Below are 17,433 nucleotides of genomic sequence, written 5' to 3'. Positions count from 1 at the left end.
TTTTCAGGAACTCTTTTCCAGTCACTATCTTCTTTGAGTCTTAGTGCTGCCATTTGAGCCATGTGACCTTGGGAATGTTGAACCACAGTTTGCTCATCACATGTAGGGATAGTGAGAACATGAAATGAAATAATGCACACAAAGTCTTTTCATTTCTGAATGTCAGATGCATCACTTACATTCAGTAAATGATAGCAATTTTTATGATTTTTTTGTGGTAGCCCCACTTCCCCTTCATCAAGCACTATATTACAATTCTTTCACCATTATAGCAAATTGATTCTCTATAAAGTATAGCTTTTAATATTAATTCATGGTATTTGTGTAATTTTGAGTTGTTACTCTCCCAAGAGTGTTTGCACTTTTCAATTTTGTTTTTTCAGAGCGTAATGGCCCTTCTTATATTGAAAGAAGTTCAGTGAAGTCATTTCCTGGGGTACGCTACTGGAGAGGAGAGGAGGGATGCCTTCCTATCCCCTTTCTCTCCTACTTCCACCTTTAGTTAAGGCTGATCTTATTGTCTACATAAGCATTTCCCCTGGTTCTAAATGCCCTCTTTGTGACAGTCCCAGTCTTGTGTACACTGATTCTAGTCGTGGTCTTCCTGAAGGCCCGTCCCGTTTAACTTATCTGTTCCAGAAAACCATTCTACACCTTTGAAAGCAGGGACTCTTTTCTTTTTCTTTCTTTCCTTCCTTCCTTCCTTCTTTCTTTCTTTCTTTCTTTCTTTCTTTCTTTCTTTCTTTCTTTCTTTTTCTTTCTTTCTTTCTTTCTTTCTTCCTTTCTTTCTTCCTTTCTTTTCTTTCCTCCCTTCCTTCCTTCCTTCCCTTCTCTCTCTCTCTCTCTTTTCTTTTTCTACTACCACTTCCTTCCTTTCTCCTGGTAGTGATACATTGGATACCCCAGCCAAGCTACATTTCAGATATTTCCACCTCGGACAACTCTCTCCCATGTCTCAAATCCTTGTTAGATCTCTCTCTCTTCCCATGTCTGTATAATAAAATATACTCTTTCTTCTATTTGTGAATCTAAAAATGACTATGATCATAAATCATAAGTATAGGAGACAACAGTGTCCAGTAAAAGGAAGCTGTAAAGATTTTTGTCTTTTTATTGCATTTATTCAGATTATAAAAGTAAGACAGAGTGGCTTAAAAAGTTTGACGGATTTAAAAAATGTGTGAAAGAGAGTCTCATATAACTTCACCTACAAGAGGCAACCTCTGATAACAGTTTGGGGCATACTGGTTCAGGTTTTTGTTTTTGTTTTGTTTTGTTTTCCTGGTGGTGTTAAATTTTGAGGTGTATTTAGGCATAATGAAGAAGAGTTGGTTTCCTGAAACTCTAAAAAAATTTTGAGGTGTATTTAGGCATAATGAGGAAGAGTTGGTTTCCTGAAACTCTTAAAAGCCTTTGAAAATACCCAGACCTGCTCTTAGGAATCTGCATTAAATCTCCAATAAAATCTGGTCTTCCTCAAACTGAACATTCAAAATACATAAAAAGAATTCTTACTCAATTTACTATTTTGTTTAATAACTACCATTGCTAAAGTATTGTATTGCACTATTTTCTTAATAAACGAAGTGGGGTTCAGATTCATGATAGGTAAAACAGGCCTAATCTTGAAACTTGGCCATCTTAAAATATTATTTCTGTAAGAAAATGTGTACCAACAAACTTTGGGAAGATAATTTGGGAACAGCTAGTATTTACTTCAAAGGGAACGAAGATTTTGGTCAGAAGCATGCAGAAAAGGACCAGATTTGGAGCAGATTCCACTTCATTAGGTGGCAAAGGAAACCTGGCTTAGGATCCAGCTCTGGCTCAGATGATAAAACCTTGGGCAAGTCAGTGAACTTTGCTTGGCTGTCTGGACCTTGCTAGGTAATATTGCAGCAGATATCAGCTGTATGCATGAACATTGCATTGTGGCTGCCAGGAAGGCAACAAATAATGGCTTGAGAATGGAAAATGGGACTGTTTTGTTAAAAAAAAAAAGTGCAGTCAAGTTATTTTAGAGAAAAAAAAAGTTGATTTTTAGGGCTAACACTAGCAAAGGGCAGCAAATTAAGAACAGCTGAGTTAAACAGGCAGTGAAAGTGAAAACTGGGGAATTGAGGCTATACCATTACTTTTCAAAGGCAGCAGGATCTGCATTCTTGTGCTCTTCTCTGAACACTGGCTATCGCTGCTCTCCCATAATTTTGCCTTCCAGGTGATGGGTCTGGCTGTGAGCTTGACTCTGAGCCAAATTTTAATGTCCTTGAAACTTGTCTCCTCCAGCTAATTGAGCCTGTCTTTCAGTGTCCCAATGGCAAAGTCCCAGAATGGAAAAATCTGATTGGCCCGGATTATTGTCAAGTGTCCCTCCATCATCCAATCAGCTGTAACTGGAGATGCAGTGAGCACTGGGGTTGGGAGTAGATTCCCTCAGAAAAAAGCTGTGGCAGCACTGGCTGCCATCTTTGACATAACAGGAAAAGAAATGGGGCTTTGTAACTTCTAATTGTTCCTTGACAGCTTTTATTTCAATTTAATTCCATTCAAAAAATACTCAAATCTCTTCAATTCTAAAGACATGCTTTTTCATAAGTTAATGTATCTGATATCTAGTCATGCCCCACAATCATTGTGTTCATTTAATGATGTATGTTGTAGTATTTCTTCTTCCTCCTCCCCTCCCACAGCCAAAAACTATTATTAAACTGATGAGATTTTTAAACCGAGGGAATATTGCATGTATTATCGACAGGGCATCCATTGCTTTCCATGGAAGATATAATGCCTCTAGATATAGGGCAGGGTTGGAAGATGGGGAAATATTACAGTGTCTTCTTTCCACCACATCTTTTTTTTTTTTAAATGGCAGTGCCACACTTTTATTTTTTAAAATCAATTAATTTATTTGTTTTTGGCTGCGTTGGGTCTTCATTGCTGCACGCGGGCTTTCTCTAGTTACGGTGAGTGGGGGCTACTCTTTGTTGCGGTGCGTGGGCTACTCATCGCGGTGGCTTCTCTTGTTGCGGAACACGGGCTCTAGGTGCGCAGGCTCAGTAGCTGTGGCTTGTGGGCTCAGTAGTTGTGGTTCGTGGGCTCTAGAGCACAGGCTCAGTAGTTGTGGCGCAGGGGCTTAGTTGCTCCGGGGCATGTGGGATCTTCCTGGACTAGGGCTCGAACCCGTGTCCCCTGCATTGGCAGGCGGATTCTTAACCACTGTACCACCAGGGAAACCCTCCACCACACCTTAAATCCTGCACCAAAAGAAAAAGGAGGCTGTTTTCCTCTTTGCTATAAGAGATGAAGTTCATTAAAGATTCTGAGGTGGTCTCAGGATTTATAGCCCTGAGAAGCAAACATTTATTTTATAGAATAATAACTATCAGTGCTGACTGAGCAGGAAACCAACACTAGAGCACGTGTGGGCACAAAATGTAGCTTTGTATGCAACCAAATTCCAGGCAATTGCCTCGTCTAATTCACTCAGAATTTTTTTTTAATGCTTCCTTTGGAACTGAAGTTCTTTCTGTTTGGTTTCAGCCCAAAGGTGAGCATTTTTTTTGAGAAGGTTAAATCTTTTCAGATGTTTCTGAGGTGTACAAAGAGGAAAAGCTAAACCATCTTCTATTTTGCATACTTCTAGCTTCCATTACCCAAATGGGTTTGAACTTTACTATTCTTATTCTATTTTGAGTCTCATGATCTGCTCAAAAAGTAGCTTATGGAAAAAAGTTCTTCTCAGATCAGTCCTGAAAATAGCTACTTTTGTATTTGCTTAGGTGAGTAAACTTTTCAAACTATGTGAGAGGCCCACATAAGGCCTATATATAGAAATTCATCAACTGGAAAACTGGCAGAATGAATCTATTAAAATCCAGAAAAAACTTGAATCAAGTTTTTAAAAAATAGTTAATCTTTAAAGCATCCATGAACTGGCAAGCCTTCAAGCAAATTATTGAGGCAGCATATATAGTGGGTCAGCTTTGATGCTTATTAGCTGTGTGTGGTTGGTTAAATTGCTTCCCCTTTCTGTGTTTTAGGTTTCTCATTTATAAGAGCGTGATAATAAAAGAACTTATTTCAAAAGATTGTTGTGAGCAATAAATCAGATAATAAACCCAAAGCACACAGAACAGTGAGTGACATTATAAGCTATCAATAAACTGTTTTCTATTCATTACATTGAGACCACCTTAAGATAGCTACAGAGCTTCCCTGGTGCCCCAGTGGTTAAGGATCCGCCTGCCAATGCAGGGGACACGGGTTTGAGCCCTGATCCTGGAAGATCCCACATGCCGTGGAGCAGCTAAGCCCGTGTGCCACAACTACTGAGCCTGCGCTCTAGAGCCTGGGAGCCAAAACTACTGAGCCTGCAAGCCACAACTACTGAGCCCACAAGCCACAAGTACTGAAGCCTGTGTGCCTACAGCCCATGCTCTGCAACAAGAGAAGCCACAACAATGAGAAGCCCGCACACTGCAATGAAGAGTAGCCCCCGCTCGCCAAAAGTCGAGAAGGCCCATGTGCAGCAGCGAAGACCCAACACAGCCAAAAATAAAAACAGATAAATAAATTTATAAAAAAAAAGATAGCTACAAATACCATTTAATTAAGAAATCAGCATTGCCATTTTAGTGATCACTTGGTGTTTCAACTCATTATTTTCAAACTCAATTGAAATTTTTTTTTCTTATTTCAATGATTTCAAGTGTTTCTTTACAGTTGAAGCGACCTGCCAAATGCAGATGGATTGGGCCGTTTGGAAATGGGACAGTTTCTGAGTATGAGCATTCAATATGCATAGTAAAAATTCCATGCTACTCACTCGACAGCACATTTGGAGATACTCTTTCTGACATTTAATATGTCTCTGGAAAAACAAAAGATGACTCATGTAGAAATAGTAGATTCTGTTGGCTCCCAGCAGATCCTCCTCGGCCCATCCACACCCCACCACCCCCTGTGTTAGCTTTGCCTAAGAACCATACAACGTGGGGTATCACTGTGATGCCACCAACAGTTTTTAAACGGCTTAATACACTTCTTTTGTATGATGCTAATGGATTCCTGGTATTTCATTTTAAGGCTGGCTAGGCCAGAGCTCCACGCTTACCATCAGTGACCATTTCACAAAGTGCCTGGAAACAAGGCAGACACTCGATTTGTTCAATGTGTAATAAGCAAAGGACAGATTTCCACTACAGATGAATTTTGATTTCCATGTTATATATGTTCCTAAAATTTGTGCTGTCAACTAATTTTTTATAAATTGAATATTCATCATATTGCCTTTTTCATAGACTTATAATTTCAGATACCTTTTTACTCATCTACAGATATTTAACACTTAAGGTTTAAGTGTTTCTTCCCTCTTCCGATTTCACAGCTTTCTAACACCCACTCCCTCTTAACTGTAAGAAATTAATGGTATGTGGGCATCTCTTTTGAATAGAATAATCAGCTGCCCCCCCCCAGCGTACTGCTTGCAAATTTTAATTCCCAAGGATAGGTTATCTTCAAGTCAGGGCATACTTATAAATACGTTTATTTCACCATCAGGAGGCAAATAGAAAATAAATTTCAAAGGTAGATAATGTCTCAAATTTTATAACCCTAAAATTAGTGATTAGAGACAATACCAAGCCTGAGAAAATAAAAGATGAAAATTTTGGGTTAAAATCTCTTAAATGTAACAAAAAACCTTGTTACATTTATGACTCAAAAACCAAGGTACCTATTTTCCCTTGGCATAAATAATATGTTGGCTAGCTAGGAATGGTTGTAATTATGTGGTATACAATAAAGGGCTCTATAGATGCCAAAAACAGAAAAATGGAACCAGACCAGAAATCATGTACTGGGTAAACAGCTTCCCAGACAAATGAATTTGGCTGATTTTTTTAAAACTAGTTTCTCTTACTTTCAGTTTTATGATCTTTATTGATAGATCCAAATTCTTTATTTAAAAATTGAGGTACAAGAGTTAGTATCATATACTTCATTCCATGAAATAGTGTAGTCACATATTTAACGGAATAAATTGACCAGACTTTGGGATACTACTTTTAGTACTTTAAATACCAAGCAACTTAAAGCTAACCTTTGTACAAGTTATAAAATAGAGTAGGAAGCTACTTTCTTGATTGATATCTTGAGATTTTTTGTTTTTGCTTTTTGGGTTTTTGTTTTCATCTCAGGAGAAAAATTTAATTCAATTTAAATTTTAATTCAACTTTAAATTCTCTTTGGTAGGAAGATGTCCAATAATTATGATTGTGAGTGTGAGAAATGTCTAATATTTTTTAATTTATAATATTTTCACCCAGAGATAATCACTCTTATCTTCAATATGAATATACCCCTCCTCTTATTCCCCCACCATTTACAATCAAGATTTTTTTTTTTTTTTTTTTTTAAGTACGTGGGCCTCTCACTGTTGCGGCCTCTCCCATTGCGGAGCACAGGCTCCAGACGCGCAGGCTCAGCGGCCATGGCTCACGGGCCCAGCCGCTCCACGGCATGTGGGATCTTCCCGGACCGGGGCACGAACCCGTGTCCCCTGCATCGGCAGGCGGACTCCCAACCGCTGCGCCGCCAGGGAAGCCCTGGCATTTCTTATTTATGTGTAGGACCCAGCCAGTCCAGGAGAATTGATGGCTTTGGAGGCATCCAGTTACTGTAGACTTGGCAAAGACATTGGCATTGAGATGTCTTCAGAGCAGTTTTACGAGAAGTGGAAATGAATAAGTGGGAGCTGGAACATTACTTTGTGGATGTCTCATAATGGATTGTGCTAATAGATTGATGTGTGACAATGTATAATGTCCTCTTTGAGGATTCCTTTGATGTGGCACTAAACTGCTGCTTTAGCTGGTAAATAAGTGCTTGGCTAAAGATAGATGTAACCCTTATTTGCAGTCAGTCTGATGAAAGGGAAGCAGATATCCTTGTTTCCTTAAGTATGAACGATGCATTAACCACCACAGTCAAACAAGACATCAGAGCCCAGTCAAGAAAACAAAAAACACACTAGTTATTTTTAACAAAGAGAATTTTTTTGACCATTTCATCCAATAGGTATTTTATTTATTGATGATCTGCTAGAGCACCCCACTGATTATTTTTCATACATTTCATATTTAATCATCATAACAACCCTGTAACCTAAGTATTTTTCCTATTTATTTATTTAGCTATATGAATTTCAGGTGTACAACAGTGATTCAATGTTTTTTTCAAAATATTTATTTATTTATTTACTTGTGTTGTGCTGGGTCTTAGTTGCAGTAGGCAGGCTTCTTTGTTGTGGCTGGTGGGCTCCTTAGTTGTGGCTCACCAGCTCCTTAGTGTGGCATGCGAACTCTTAGTTGTGGCATGCATCTGGGATCTAGTTCCCTGACCAGGGATCAAACCTGGGCCCCCTCCATTGGGAGTGCAGAGTCTTAACCATTGCACCACCGGGGAAGTCCCTTAATATCTTCATAGATTATATTCCATTTAAAGTTATTATAAAATGTTGGCTATATTTCCTGTACTATAGAATATATCCTTGTAGCTTATTGATTTTATACATAGTAGTTTGTACCTCTTTTTTTTTTTAGTAATTATGGCGCCCGGGTTTAGTTGCTCCGCGGCATGTGGGATCTTCCCGGATCAGGGCTCAAACCCGTGTCCCCTGCATTGGCAGGCAGGTTCTTAACCACTGCGCCTCCAGGGAAGCCCTAGTTTGTACCTGTTAATCCACTTCACCTGTCTTGCACCTCCCAGCTTCTCTCTACCTCCCAATCCTGTAACCACTAGTTTGTTCTCTATATCTGTAACTCTGCTTCTGTTTTGTTATATTCATTCATTTCATATGTTAGATTTCACATATAAGTGATGACATTTGGTATTTGTCTTTTTCTGACTTATTTCACTAAACATAATATCCTCCAAGTCAATCCACATTGTTGCAAATGGCAAAATTCCATTCCTTTTTTTTTTTTAACATCTTTATTGGAGTATAATTGCTTTACAATGGTGTGTTAGTTTCTGCTTTATAACAAAGTGAATCAGCTATACATATACATATATCCCCATATCTCCTCCCTCTTGTGTCTCCCTCCCTCCCTCCCTATCCCACCCCTCTAGGTGGTCACAAAGCACCGAGCTGAGCTGCTTCCCACTAGCTATCTATTTTATATTTGGTAGTGTGTATATGTCCATGCCACTCTCTCACTTCATCCCAGCTTATCCTTCATTCAATGCAATCTCTATCAAACTACCAATGGCATTTTTCACAGAACTAGAACAAAAAATTTCACAATTTGCATGGAAACACAAAAGATCCTGAATAGCCAAAGCAATATTGAGAAAGAAAAACGGAGCTGGAGGAATCAGGCTCCCTGACTTCAGACTATACTACAAAGCTACAGTAATCAAGACAGTATGGTACTGGCACAAAAACAGAAATATAGATCAATGAAACAGGATAGAAAGCCCAGAGATAAACCCACGCACATATGGTCACTTTATCTTTGATAAAGTAGGCAAGAATATACAATGGATAAAAGACGGCCTCTCCATTCTTTTTTTAATGGCTGAGTAGTATTCCATTATGTAGGTATGTGTATGTATATGTATGTAAATATGTGTGTGTGTGTATGTATATATCTTCTTTATCTTTATCCATCTTCTTTATCCATTCATCTCTTGATGGACACTTAGGTTGTTTTCATAGCTTGACTATTGTAAATAAGGCTGGCTGCTATGAACATTGGGTTCATGTATCTTTTCAAATTAGTGTTTTTATTTTCTTCAGGTATATACCCAGCAGAGGAATCACTGGATCATATGGTAACTCTATTTTTAGTTTTTTGAGGAATCTCTATGCTATTTTCCATAGTGCCTGCACCAATTTACATTTCCACCAACAGTGTATGAGGGTTCCCTTTTCTTCACATCCCCTCCAGCTTTCATTATCTGTAGAATTTTTGATGATAGCCATTCTGACCAGTGTGAGGTGATTACCTCATTGAGATTTTGATTTGCATTTCTCTAATAATTAGCAATGTTGAGCATCTTTTCATGTGCTTGTTAGCCATCTGTATGTCTTCTTTGGAAAAATACTGCTTTAGGTCTTCTGCCTATTTTTTGATTGGGACTTTTCTTTTAATATATATATTGAGTCATATGAGCTGTTTGTATATTTTGGATATTAACACCTTGTAGGTTGCATCATTTGCCAATATTTTCTCCAATTCCATCGGTTGTCTTTTAACTTCTTACTCTCTTCATTCAATCTTCTCCTGAGTTCTCTGATCATCTTTGCTATCATTACCTTGAAGTCTTTATCAGGTAGATTGCCTATCTCCACTTCACTTAGTTCTTCCGGGGTTTTATCTTGTTCCTTCATTTGGAACATGTTCCTTTGTTGCCCCATTTTGTCTAATTTGCTCTTTTTATTTCTATGTATTTGGTAGGTTTGTTATATTTTCTGACCTTGAAGAAGTAACCTCTTGTAGGAGATGTCCTGTGTGTCCCAGCAGTGCACTCCCCCCTGGCCACCAGAGTTATAAGCCCTGTATGGGCTGCATGGGTCCTTCTGTTGCAGCAGGCTGACTACTGTGGGCAGGCTGGTAGATGTGGCTGGCCCCCAGTCTGGTTGGTTGCTGGGCTCTGCCTTCTGCAGAGGCCGCTGGCTGCTGGTTGGCATGGCCAGGTTCACAAGGCAGATGGCTGCAGGGCCCCACAACTGCCTTATTATGCTGGTCCACTATCCTGGGATTAGGTGGTTACAGGGCCTGGGTTCCCAGTGGCTGCCTGCTGGGGGGGGGGAGCCAGTTTCTGACACAGCTGGCTCTGGGTTCTGGGGTGTCCCAAAGCTGGTGCTGGCCTGCTGGTGAGTAAGGCTGTATCCCAGGGCAGCTGGCCAAGGGGTCTAAGGTGTCTCAGAGCTGGTGTTGGTCTGGTGGTGGGTGGGGCTGAGGCCCAGGGGTCATGAGGCTAGTGCTGTCACTGGTGGGTGGAACTGGGTCCTGTTATATCTGGCTGTGGGGCCCTGGGGTTTGGGGGCTAGGGCTAGTGCACTGGTGTGTGTGGCCAGGTCCTAGGCCCTCTGGTGGACAGGGCTGTGCCCCAGAGTGGGATCAAGGATCTTAAAAAGCAGCCTGCTTACTGGGGAATAGGGTATGTCCTTGCAGGGCTAATTGCTTGGCCTGGGGCATCCCAGTACCAGTGAGGACAGACTGGTGCGGGGGGCTGGGTCCTGGTGCTGATAGGCTCGAGGGAGGGTTCCAAAATGACGCTCCCCAGCACCACTGTCCACCTGGTAGTAGGAGCTCCCCCAAATGGCTGCAGCCAGTGTCTGTGTCCCTGGGGTGACCTCCAGGTTCCTCCTGCCTCTCTAGGAGTCTCTCCAAGATCAGGAGGTGGCTCTGACCCAGGCTCCTTTCAAATTATTTCTTCTGTTCTGGGTCCTGGAGCATGTGGATTTTGTGTGCATCCTTTAAGAGTGGAGTCTCTACTTCCCACAGCCCTCTGGCTCTCCCCAAAGTAAGCCCTGCTGCGGCCTTCAAATCCAAACATTCTGGGGGTTCATCTTCCTGGTGCAGGACCCCTGGGCTGGGGAGCCCAGTGGGGACCTCAGACCCCTCACTCTTTGGGGGAGAACCTCTGCATTTGTAATTCTCGTCCCATATGTGAGTCACCTGTGGGTATGGGTCTTGACTATACCGTGTCTCCTACCCATCTTGTTGTGTTTCCTTCTTTATATCCTTAGTTGTAGAAGACCTTTTCGGCTTTTTCCCAGTCTTTCTCGTCAATAGTTGCTATGTAAATAGTTGTAATTTTGGTGTGCCCATGAGAGGAGGGGAGCTCGGCGTCTTCCTACTCCACCATCTTGCCCACCACTCCAACAGAGAAAATTTAATAAAGGAAATTGATTAAATAGTATTGGATGTAGGCAAAAAGGGAACATTAAGGTAATGCAGGTAAACACTTTCAGGGAGTAACTGTGACCCCCATGGCTGGGGGAACAAAAGGAAGAGTCAGATGTGCAAAATCTGCAAGCTTGGAGGGGCCCTAAGAAGATGGGTATACGACCTCCACAGAGGGGGTGCCGCCACCTGCTCTTGGCACATTACTGGGGGAGTGATGACATTGGCAAAAGGGATGGAGCAAATCCCTTCTTCCTCCTCCAGGCTTTTTGTCTCCCTCTACTGTTCCCATTCACAGAACCTAACAGAAAATGCTCTCGCAAAAGAGAAATGCCAGTCCCAGCATCATGGAGCATGTATACAAGGGTGGGTTTGTAGCTGAGAGACGGGAGCTTAATCCCTCACAGAGAGTGCTAAATGAGATCTGGACATTCCTGTTCCTCTGGTTATGAGTTATTAATCCATAACCACAAGCAAAGAAGCCTATGAAAAAGACAAGTTGTCTAACTAAGTAAGCCTAAATTCATGGTAATTGAGTTCTCCATTAATCTATGCTTAGTAAGGAAATCCAATTGATTTTGTCAATAAACAAATAGCTGTAGTTTCCAAAATTATTTTAAAAACCTTTCTGAGAGAAAAACTTAAAATTGAAGAAATTCATATATCAATTTGGTATTTTTAAATAAATTTGGGGGAAATGTTGCATTATTCACTTGAGAATTTGAACAACTCTGCATTCTACCAGACATATTTAGAACCAGCATCAAACTGGTAGTAAATGGCTGTAAAGTGTAAATAGACACCATTTATCAAGGGCTAGTCCACTTTTTCTGCTTCTGTTATTTAATCCCTTCCTTGAAGTAGCTCTCCTTTTAAAGTCCTTGAAAACAATCATGTAAAAGCCATGTATATATGTCAAAACAGCCAGTCACTTAAGAAAAAGGGCAGGAGAGAAATCATGTTGGTTATTGTGCTTGAGCAGAACTCCTGATTGTTTTATTTTTTTCGCTTTTTATTCAGTTTTGTTGGAAAGTAGAACATTAATTCATTCACTTTATTTAGTGCCTCCAGTGTGTTAACTTTGTTTAGTGCTGGGGATATAAAGATAGAGAGATTGAGTCTACTTTTTTTGTTTTTTTGGCTACACTACCGCGCGTCATGCTTGACCTTAGTTCCCCAGCTAGGGATCGAACCTGTGCCCCCTGCAGTGGAAGCATGGATTCTTAACCACTGGGCAGCCATTGAAGTCCTGAGCCTGTTCTTAAGAGATTTAATGATTAATAGACAAAGATGGGTATGTATACAGTAACTGAATTATCAGATACCATGATAGAATCAGGTAGTCTGTGCCATAAAGACACTTGAGGAGTGGTCAGTTCTGCCTTTGGGATGGGGATAGATAGGAAAGTCTCCCCTGAGGAAGTGACATTTGAGTCTTAAAAGTGTGAACATGGGGCTTCCCTGGTGGCGCAGTGGTTGAGAGTCCGCCTGCCGATGCAGGGGACAAGGGTTCGTGCCCTGGTCCGGGAAGATCCCACATGCTGCGGAGCGGGCTGGGCCCGTGAGCCATGGCCACTGAGCCTGCGCGTCCAGAGCCTAAAAAAGTGTGAACACGGAGATCAATCAAGTAGATAGTGAACATAGGTAAACAGCCTCCATCGATTCTTTTTCTTTCCATCCCCTGCCATTTTTTTTTTTTTTGTCGATCAGATATAGTATGTGGAAATGTCAGAGATATTGTACCAATGGAAGAGTAAGAACAAACCACAGTGGTAACAGGGCCAAAAGAAGAAAGAATTCAAAAAATATAAAGATTTTTGCCAAGATGAGTAAATTTGTTTTATTGTTGTTTTGACCTTGAGCTTTTACAATACACTATTTCCTCTTCTATCTACCTGATCATATGCTCCCTTTAAATGTTATTGTAGCCATATTGCCTTTGGCCTTATAAAATGCAAATTATACTATGCAAAAGCAATTTTAATATAGGAATTAAATACAGACTCCATTTGTTTTCACTAAGTATGTGCTATAGTCAGGGAATATTGATCTGTATAACTGATGGTAGAATTTAGCTTGGAGTTAAAATACGGCAGAAACTGAAACATATTTGAGGGAGGAATTCAATCACAAATATGTGGGGTTTGGGTGGTTTGGATTTTTGAATAATGTATTTGAACATGGGTTGAAGGATGGGTCTGGGAGTTTTTTTTTTGTTGATTTTTAAGAGGAAAAATATCATCTAAGTGTTTAATTTATCTTTTTATTTAAAAAAAGAATATGTAATTGGATACCTTATTACTTCAGTGAAAGGCATATGCAGGGACTGACTGTATTCCACTGTCATTTGTGTTCCAGTCACCAAGACCCAACTGTAGAGAAAAGGGATTACACCTGCACACAGAGATTATGTTTTGTTGGAGTAACAATTTAGAATAGTGATTTTCAAATGACTTCTGGATCTTCCGGAAAACATCTTAATGTGTAGATTTTCAAGCACTCTTCCTCCATCTCCCACTGTGAGATTCAGATATAGCTGGTCTGGGAAGAGTCCCATAAATCTGCATTTTTAATAAGTACTCCAAGTGATTCTGATATAGATGACCTTGGATTATACTTTAAGAAAGACACCGTAGGGAATTCCTGGCGGTCCAGTGGTTAGGACTTGGCACTTTCACTGCTGTGGCCCCGACTTCAGTCCCTGGTCAGGGAACTAAGATCCCACAAGCCATGCAGTGCAGCCAAAAGAAAAAAAAAAAAGGGACCATAGAAATTTCATTCTGAAATTTTTCATATATGAAATTTCATAATGCAGAATATAGAGCTATTAAAAGGCAAAAGGCTTGGAACAGTTCTTATAGATATTCTTCTTACTGACTTCTGCTAAAGAAAGATGACTTCCCTAACTTAATTAATGTCTGTAAACGTGAGGGTGATGATTATATATGGTATTGTTCGTTAACCTGTTCTTTTTCTTCTCTCTTTCTCACTCTCTCTTTTTTAAGATTTTTCTATTTTTCATATCCTCTCCTGATTTTTCCTCCTGTCTTTCAGTTGTTCTGTATCTACATTGAAAATATATAGAGACATTGCATACTATACTATCTCCTTTATAATCATAAGTTAGCCTTAGGTCTTAATCATAATTTAATGTTCAGTCCTTATGTTGGATATCTCCCAAATCATTTTGTGTGATGAGAGCTTGAAGTAGATTCTTTAGAAGACTCTGTAAGAAGGGCTCATGGGAGCAATATTTCCTAAGTATATTCATAACAGTTTATCTGTAGCCTTGTTATACTAGTGAACAAGTTTAGCTGGCTATAGAATCCTTGATATGGGAATTTTCTTATTTTTTTCTTGAATGCCTCAATTTTTCTCTTCTTGAATACTTAAAATATATTATTTCTTTGTCTTGTGGCATAAGTATAGCTGCTGGAAAGTCTAATTGCAATCTTATTATTTTTCCTTATAAATGACTTCATCTTTTCTGCCTGGTAGTCCAAAGAATTTTTATCTTTTCATTTAAAATATAATACCTTTTACTAGAATAATCTGAGGGTTGGCTATTTTAAGTTGATTGCCCTAAGTTCGGGAAATTTGATTTAAATATGTAGATTTATATCATCTTTTATTTCGTAACCATTTCTTTAAATTTATTTATTTATTTATTTATTTATTTATTTATTTATTTATGGCTGTGCTGGGTCTTAGTTGTGGCGTGCGGAATCTTTGTTGTGGCATGCAGCATTTTCTTAAATTACAGTTTTTAGTGTTGTTCTGCCCCATTGCTTTGCTTTTCTTCTTCAGAGACTCCTATTATGTAGAAGTCCCCCTCCCCTTGTTCTATCACTTTCTTTCAAATCTCTTTAAAAACATATTTCTATTTTTTACCTAAAATATTTTTTCCATTTTCCATTTCTCTTCAGGCATTATTCATTGTGTTCATTTACTCTTTAGTTTCTTCTAGTTTAGTGTTAACTTCTTAATTTAAACTTGTTTGATTCTTTCCTGAGTCCTTTATCCTCTCTTTCAAACCGCCATTTCCTCCATTCATATTAGAGTTTTTTCAATTCTGATTTGTTTCTTCTTTTATAGTTCCTATTATTTAAAAACATTTCTTTTCACTTGTTTTGAAATTTTAAGTTCCAGTTTTCAGCTTTTTGTAGGGATGTCTGACATGTTTTCATTATCTCTAGGGATATCTTCTACATTATTTAAATTCTCTTTCCTTTTTTCCCCCATCATAATTCAATCTCAATTTATTTCTGTTGCTCATTTTAAAGTGAAAGTAGATTTCTTTAGCAAAGAGGTAAAAACACATGGCCCCATACTCTTAAGATTTGCTTCCTCTGTTCCCTTCCTCCATTTGTGTCTTGAACTTCTCTTTCCTTTGCCCCATTTCTCTGTGCTCCTTAATTTGATCCTATTTCCAGAAGTTTCTCCTCAATACAGGGATTTGACTTGAAAGAGAGTTTTGTTCACAGGGGCCAGACTGCTTCAGCACCAACACTCAGACCTATCACCATCCCATCACCTACAGACTGGATCCTGCAGGACTCCCACCTGGTTTCAGCTGAGTTCAGATTAGCTTTCTGTACTTTCTAACGAGTCCTTGATGGTAGTTTTGCGGTTCTCCTGATGCTGTCCCCACTAGCCTCTATTCTGAGGTTTGAGGGAATATGTAGTCATCTAGTTTTCTTGTGTATGTTCTTGGTGAGTTTTTGATTTTGCAGACTAATTGTTCTGTCTGGGTGTTTTTGGAGGGGGAGCAGGGCAGGGAAGAGGATTCACAGAGTTTCAGAAAATAAACCACTAACCCCACCTCAATCTTCTTTTATTTATATTTTTCAGGTATGTGAATATGTCTTCTCAAGTAGATTTCTCAATTCCTCTACAGAAAACAATTTTTAGAAATGATACCCACCATTTATTGAGTACTTACTACATTCCAGGTACTGAACGAATTAAATGTTTTATAAAGTATTCATTGAGTTTTACAACAACCTTTGGATGTAGTTACTTTATGCCCATTAAATAAGGGTAACCACAGTTTAAAAAGCTAAAATATTTGATCCCAGGTTGGGGTAGGCAGCTTCTAAGTTGGCACTAATGAACCCTGCCTCCTGGTGTTCATGTGCTTATGTGATCCCTTTCCCTCCGCGTGGATGGGATCAAGTGACTTGCTTGTAATAAACAGAGTATGGAAAACATGATGGTATGTCACTTCTGAAATTAGCCCACAGGAAGACTGTGGCTCAAGCACTCACTCTCTCTGGCTTGCTTGCTTGCTCATCCTGATGGAAGCCAGCTGCCATGCTGTGTGTTGCCTTAGGAGAGGCCCATGTAGAAGGATCTGAGGGATGCTTCCAGACAACAGCCAGCAAGGAACTGAAGCCCTCCGCCCAACAGCCCGTGAGGAACTGGATACAGCTAACAACCACATGAATGAGTTGGAAGTGGATCATGGAGCCTTTGAATGAGACCACAACTCCAGCTGACAATTTTTTTTAAATTAAATTTTATTGGAATATAGTTGCTTTACAATGTTGTGTTAGTTTCTGCTGTACAGCAGAATGAATCAGCCATACATATACGTCCAGCTGACATTTTGATTGCAGTCTTGTGAGAGATTTTGAGCCAGAGGCACCTGGCTAAGTTATACTAGGATTCTGGACCCACAAAAATCCAGAGATAATGTTTGTTGTTTTAAGCTGTTAATTTGGAGGTAATTTATTATACAGCAAGAAATAATTAATGCACAGGTCATAGAAGTAATAAGTGTTCCAGTTGACCTTGAACAGAGGGGTTCTCATTCCAGGGTCTATATTCACCTCTTTGTGACACTGACTTTGAGTAGCCTTTAACTTTATGAGCTACTATTTCTACCACATTGAATTTGACGGTCTTCCTGCTCTTCCTTTGTTCTATTAATTTTTCTTTAAAAGAACCTCTTCTGCGTAGAAACTGCCTGTTGCTGAACTGAGTAGTAAGTGAGCACTTTCTTTAAGTCATGGAAATTTGGAGTTAGAAGGAACTTGAAAATTCATATAGTCCAGACCAACCTGTTCCCAGTTTTTACAGGTAAGGAAATTAGGTCCAGCAAAATTAAGAGACTTGCCTAAAGTTACAGAATTAGTGAAAGAATGGAGATTAAAATCCAGGTCTCCTGATGTCCAGTTTAGGACTGTGGGCAGGTACATACTGGTAGTTCTACATGGTCGTAGCTCACAGCACGTTCTGAATGTGCAGTAGATTCAATTTGATTCCCATTCATTTTCTCTGTACAAAAACAGAGGGATCATGAAGGGAACAGCCGATGATGAGTAGGATATTTACTTCCTTTGCTCTTAGGCTCACCTTCTCTGAAGGAGAGGTCAACAGTCTGAGTCCAACTGAATGACTATTCGTCTTCCAATCCCTTAACCACAGCACTGGCTCCAACATGGCAATGAAGTTTCATATTCAGAGCCAGCTTCAAATGATTTGTCTTGGCTCTTTGGATTCATTGAGAAGCATT

General features: G+C 39.7%; 1 protein-coding gene across 10 annotated transcripts in view; it reads left to right on the top strand.

Annotated features, from left to right (window-relative positions):
- LOC109550124 (uncharacterized) overlaps nt 1-16,448 on the top strand; it is a 99,718-nt gene extending 83,270 nt beyond the window's left edge. For 6 of the 10 annotated variants that reach the window (XR_012326643.1, XR_012326647.1, XR_012326641.1 and 3 more), the window contains 3 exons: nt 8,801-8,835; nt 15,768-15,868; nt 16,153-16,448. Coding sequence is in view for 1 of the 10 variants with exons in the window: in XM_073793583.1 (XP_073649684.1) it covers nt 8,801-8,835; nt 15,768-15,775 (43 nt within the window). In the remaining 9 variants the exon portion in view is untranslated. Of the gene's footprint in view, nt 1-8,800; nt 8,836-15,400; nt 15,630-15,767; nt 15,869-16,152 lie in introns of all 10 variants that reach the window. The other 4 variants (XR_012326644.1, XR_012326642.1, XR_002176498.3 and 1 more) reach the window with 3 other exon arrangements.
- The last annotated feature ends 985 nt before the right edge of the window (nt 16,449-17,433 follow it).

The sequence above is a fragment of the Tursiops truncatus genome, chromosome 16 (genome assembly GCF_011762595.2).
Source record: "Tursiops truncatus isolate mTurTru1 chromosome 16, mTurTru1.mat.Y, whole genome shotgun sequence".
NCBI lineage: Eukaryota > Metazoa > Chordata > Mammalia > Artiodactyla > Delphinidae > Tursiops > Tursiops truncatus.
This window is presented reverse-complemented; position numbering and strand designations above follow the sequence as displayed.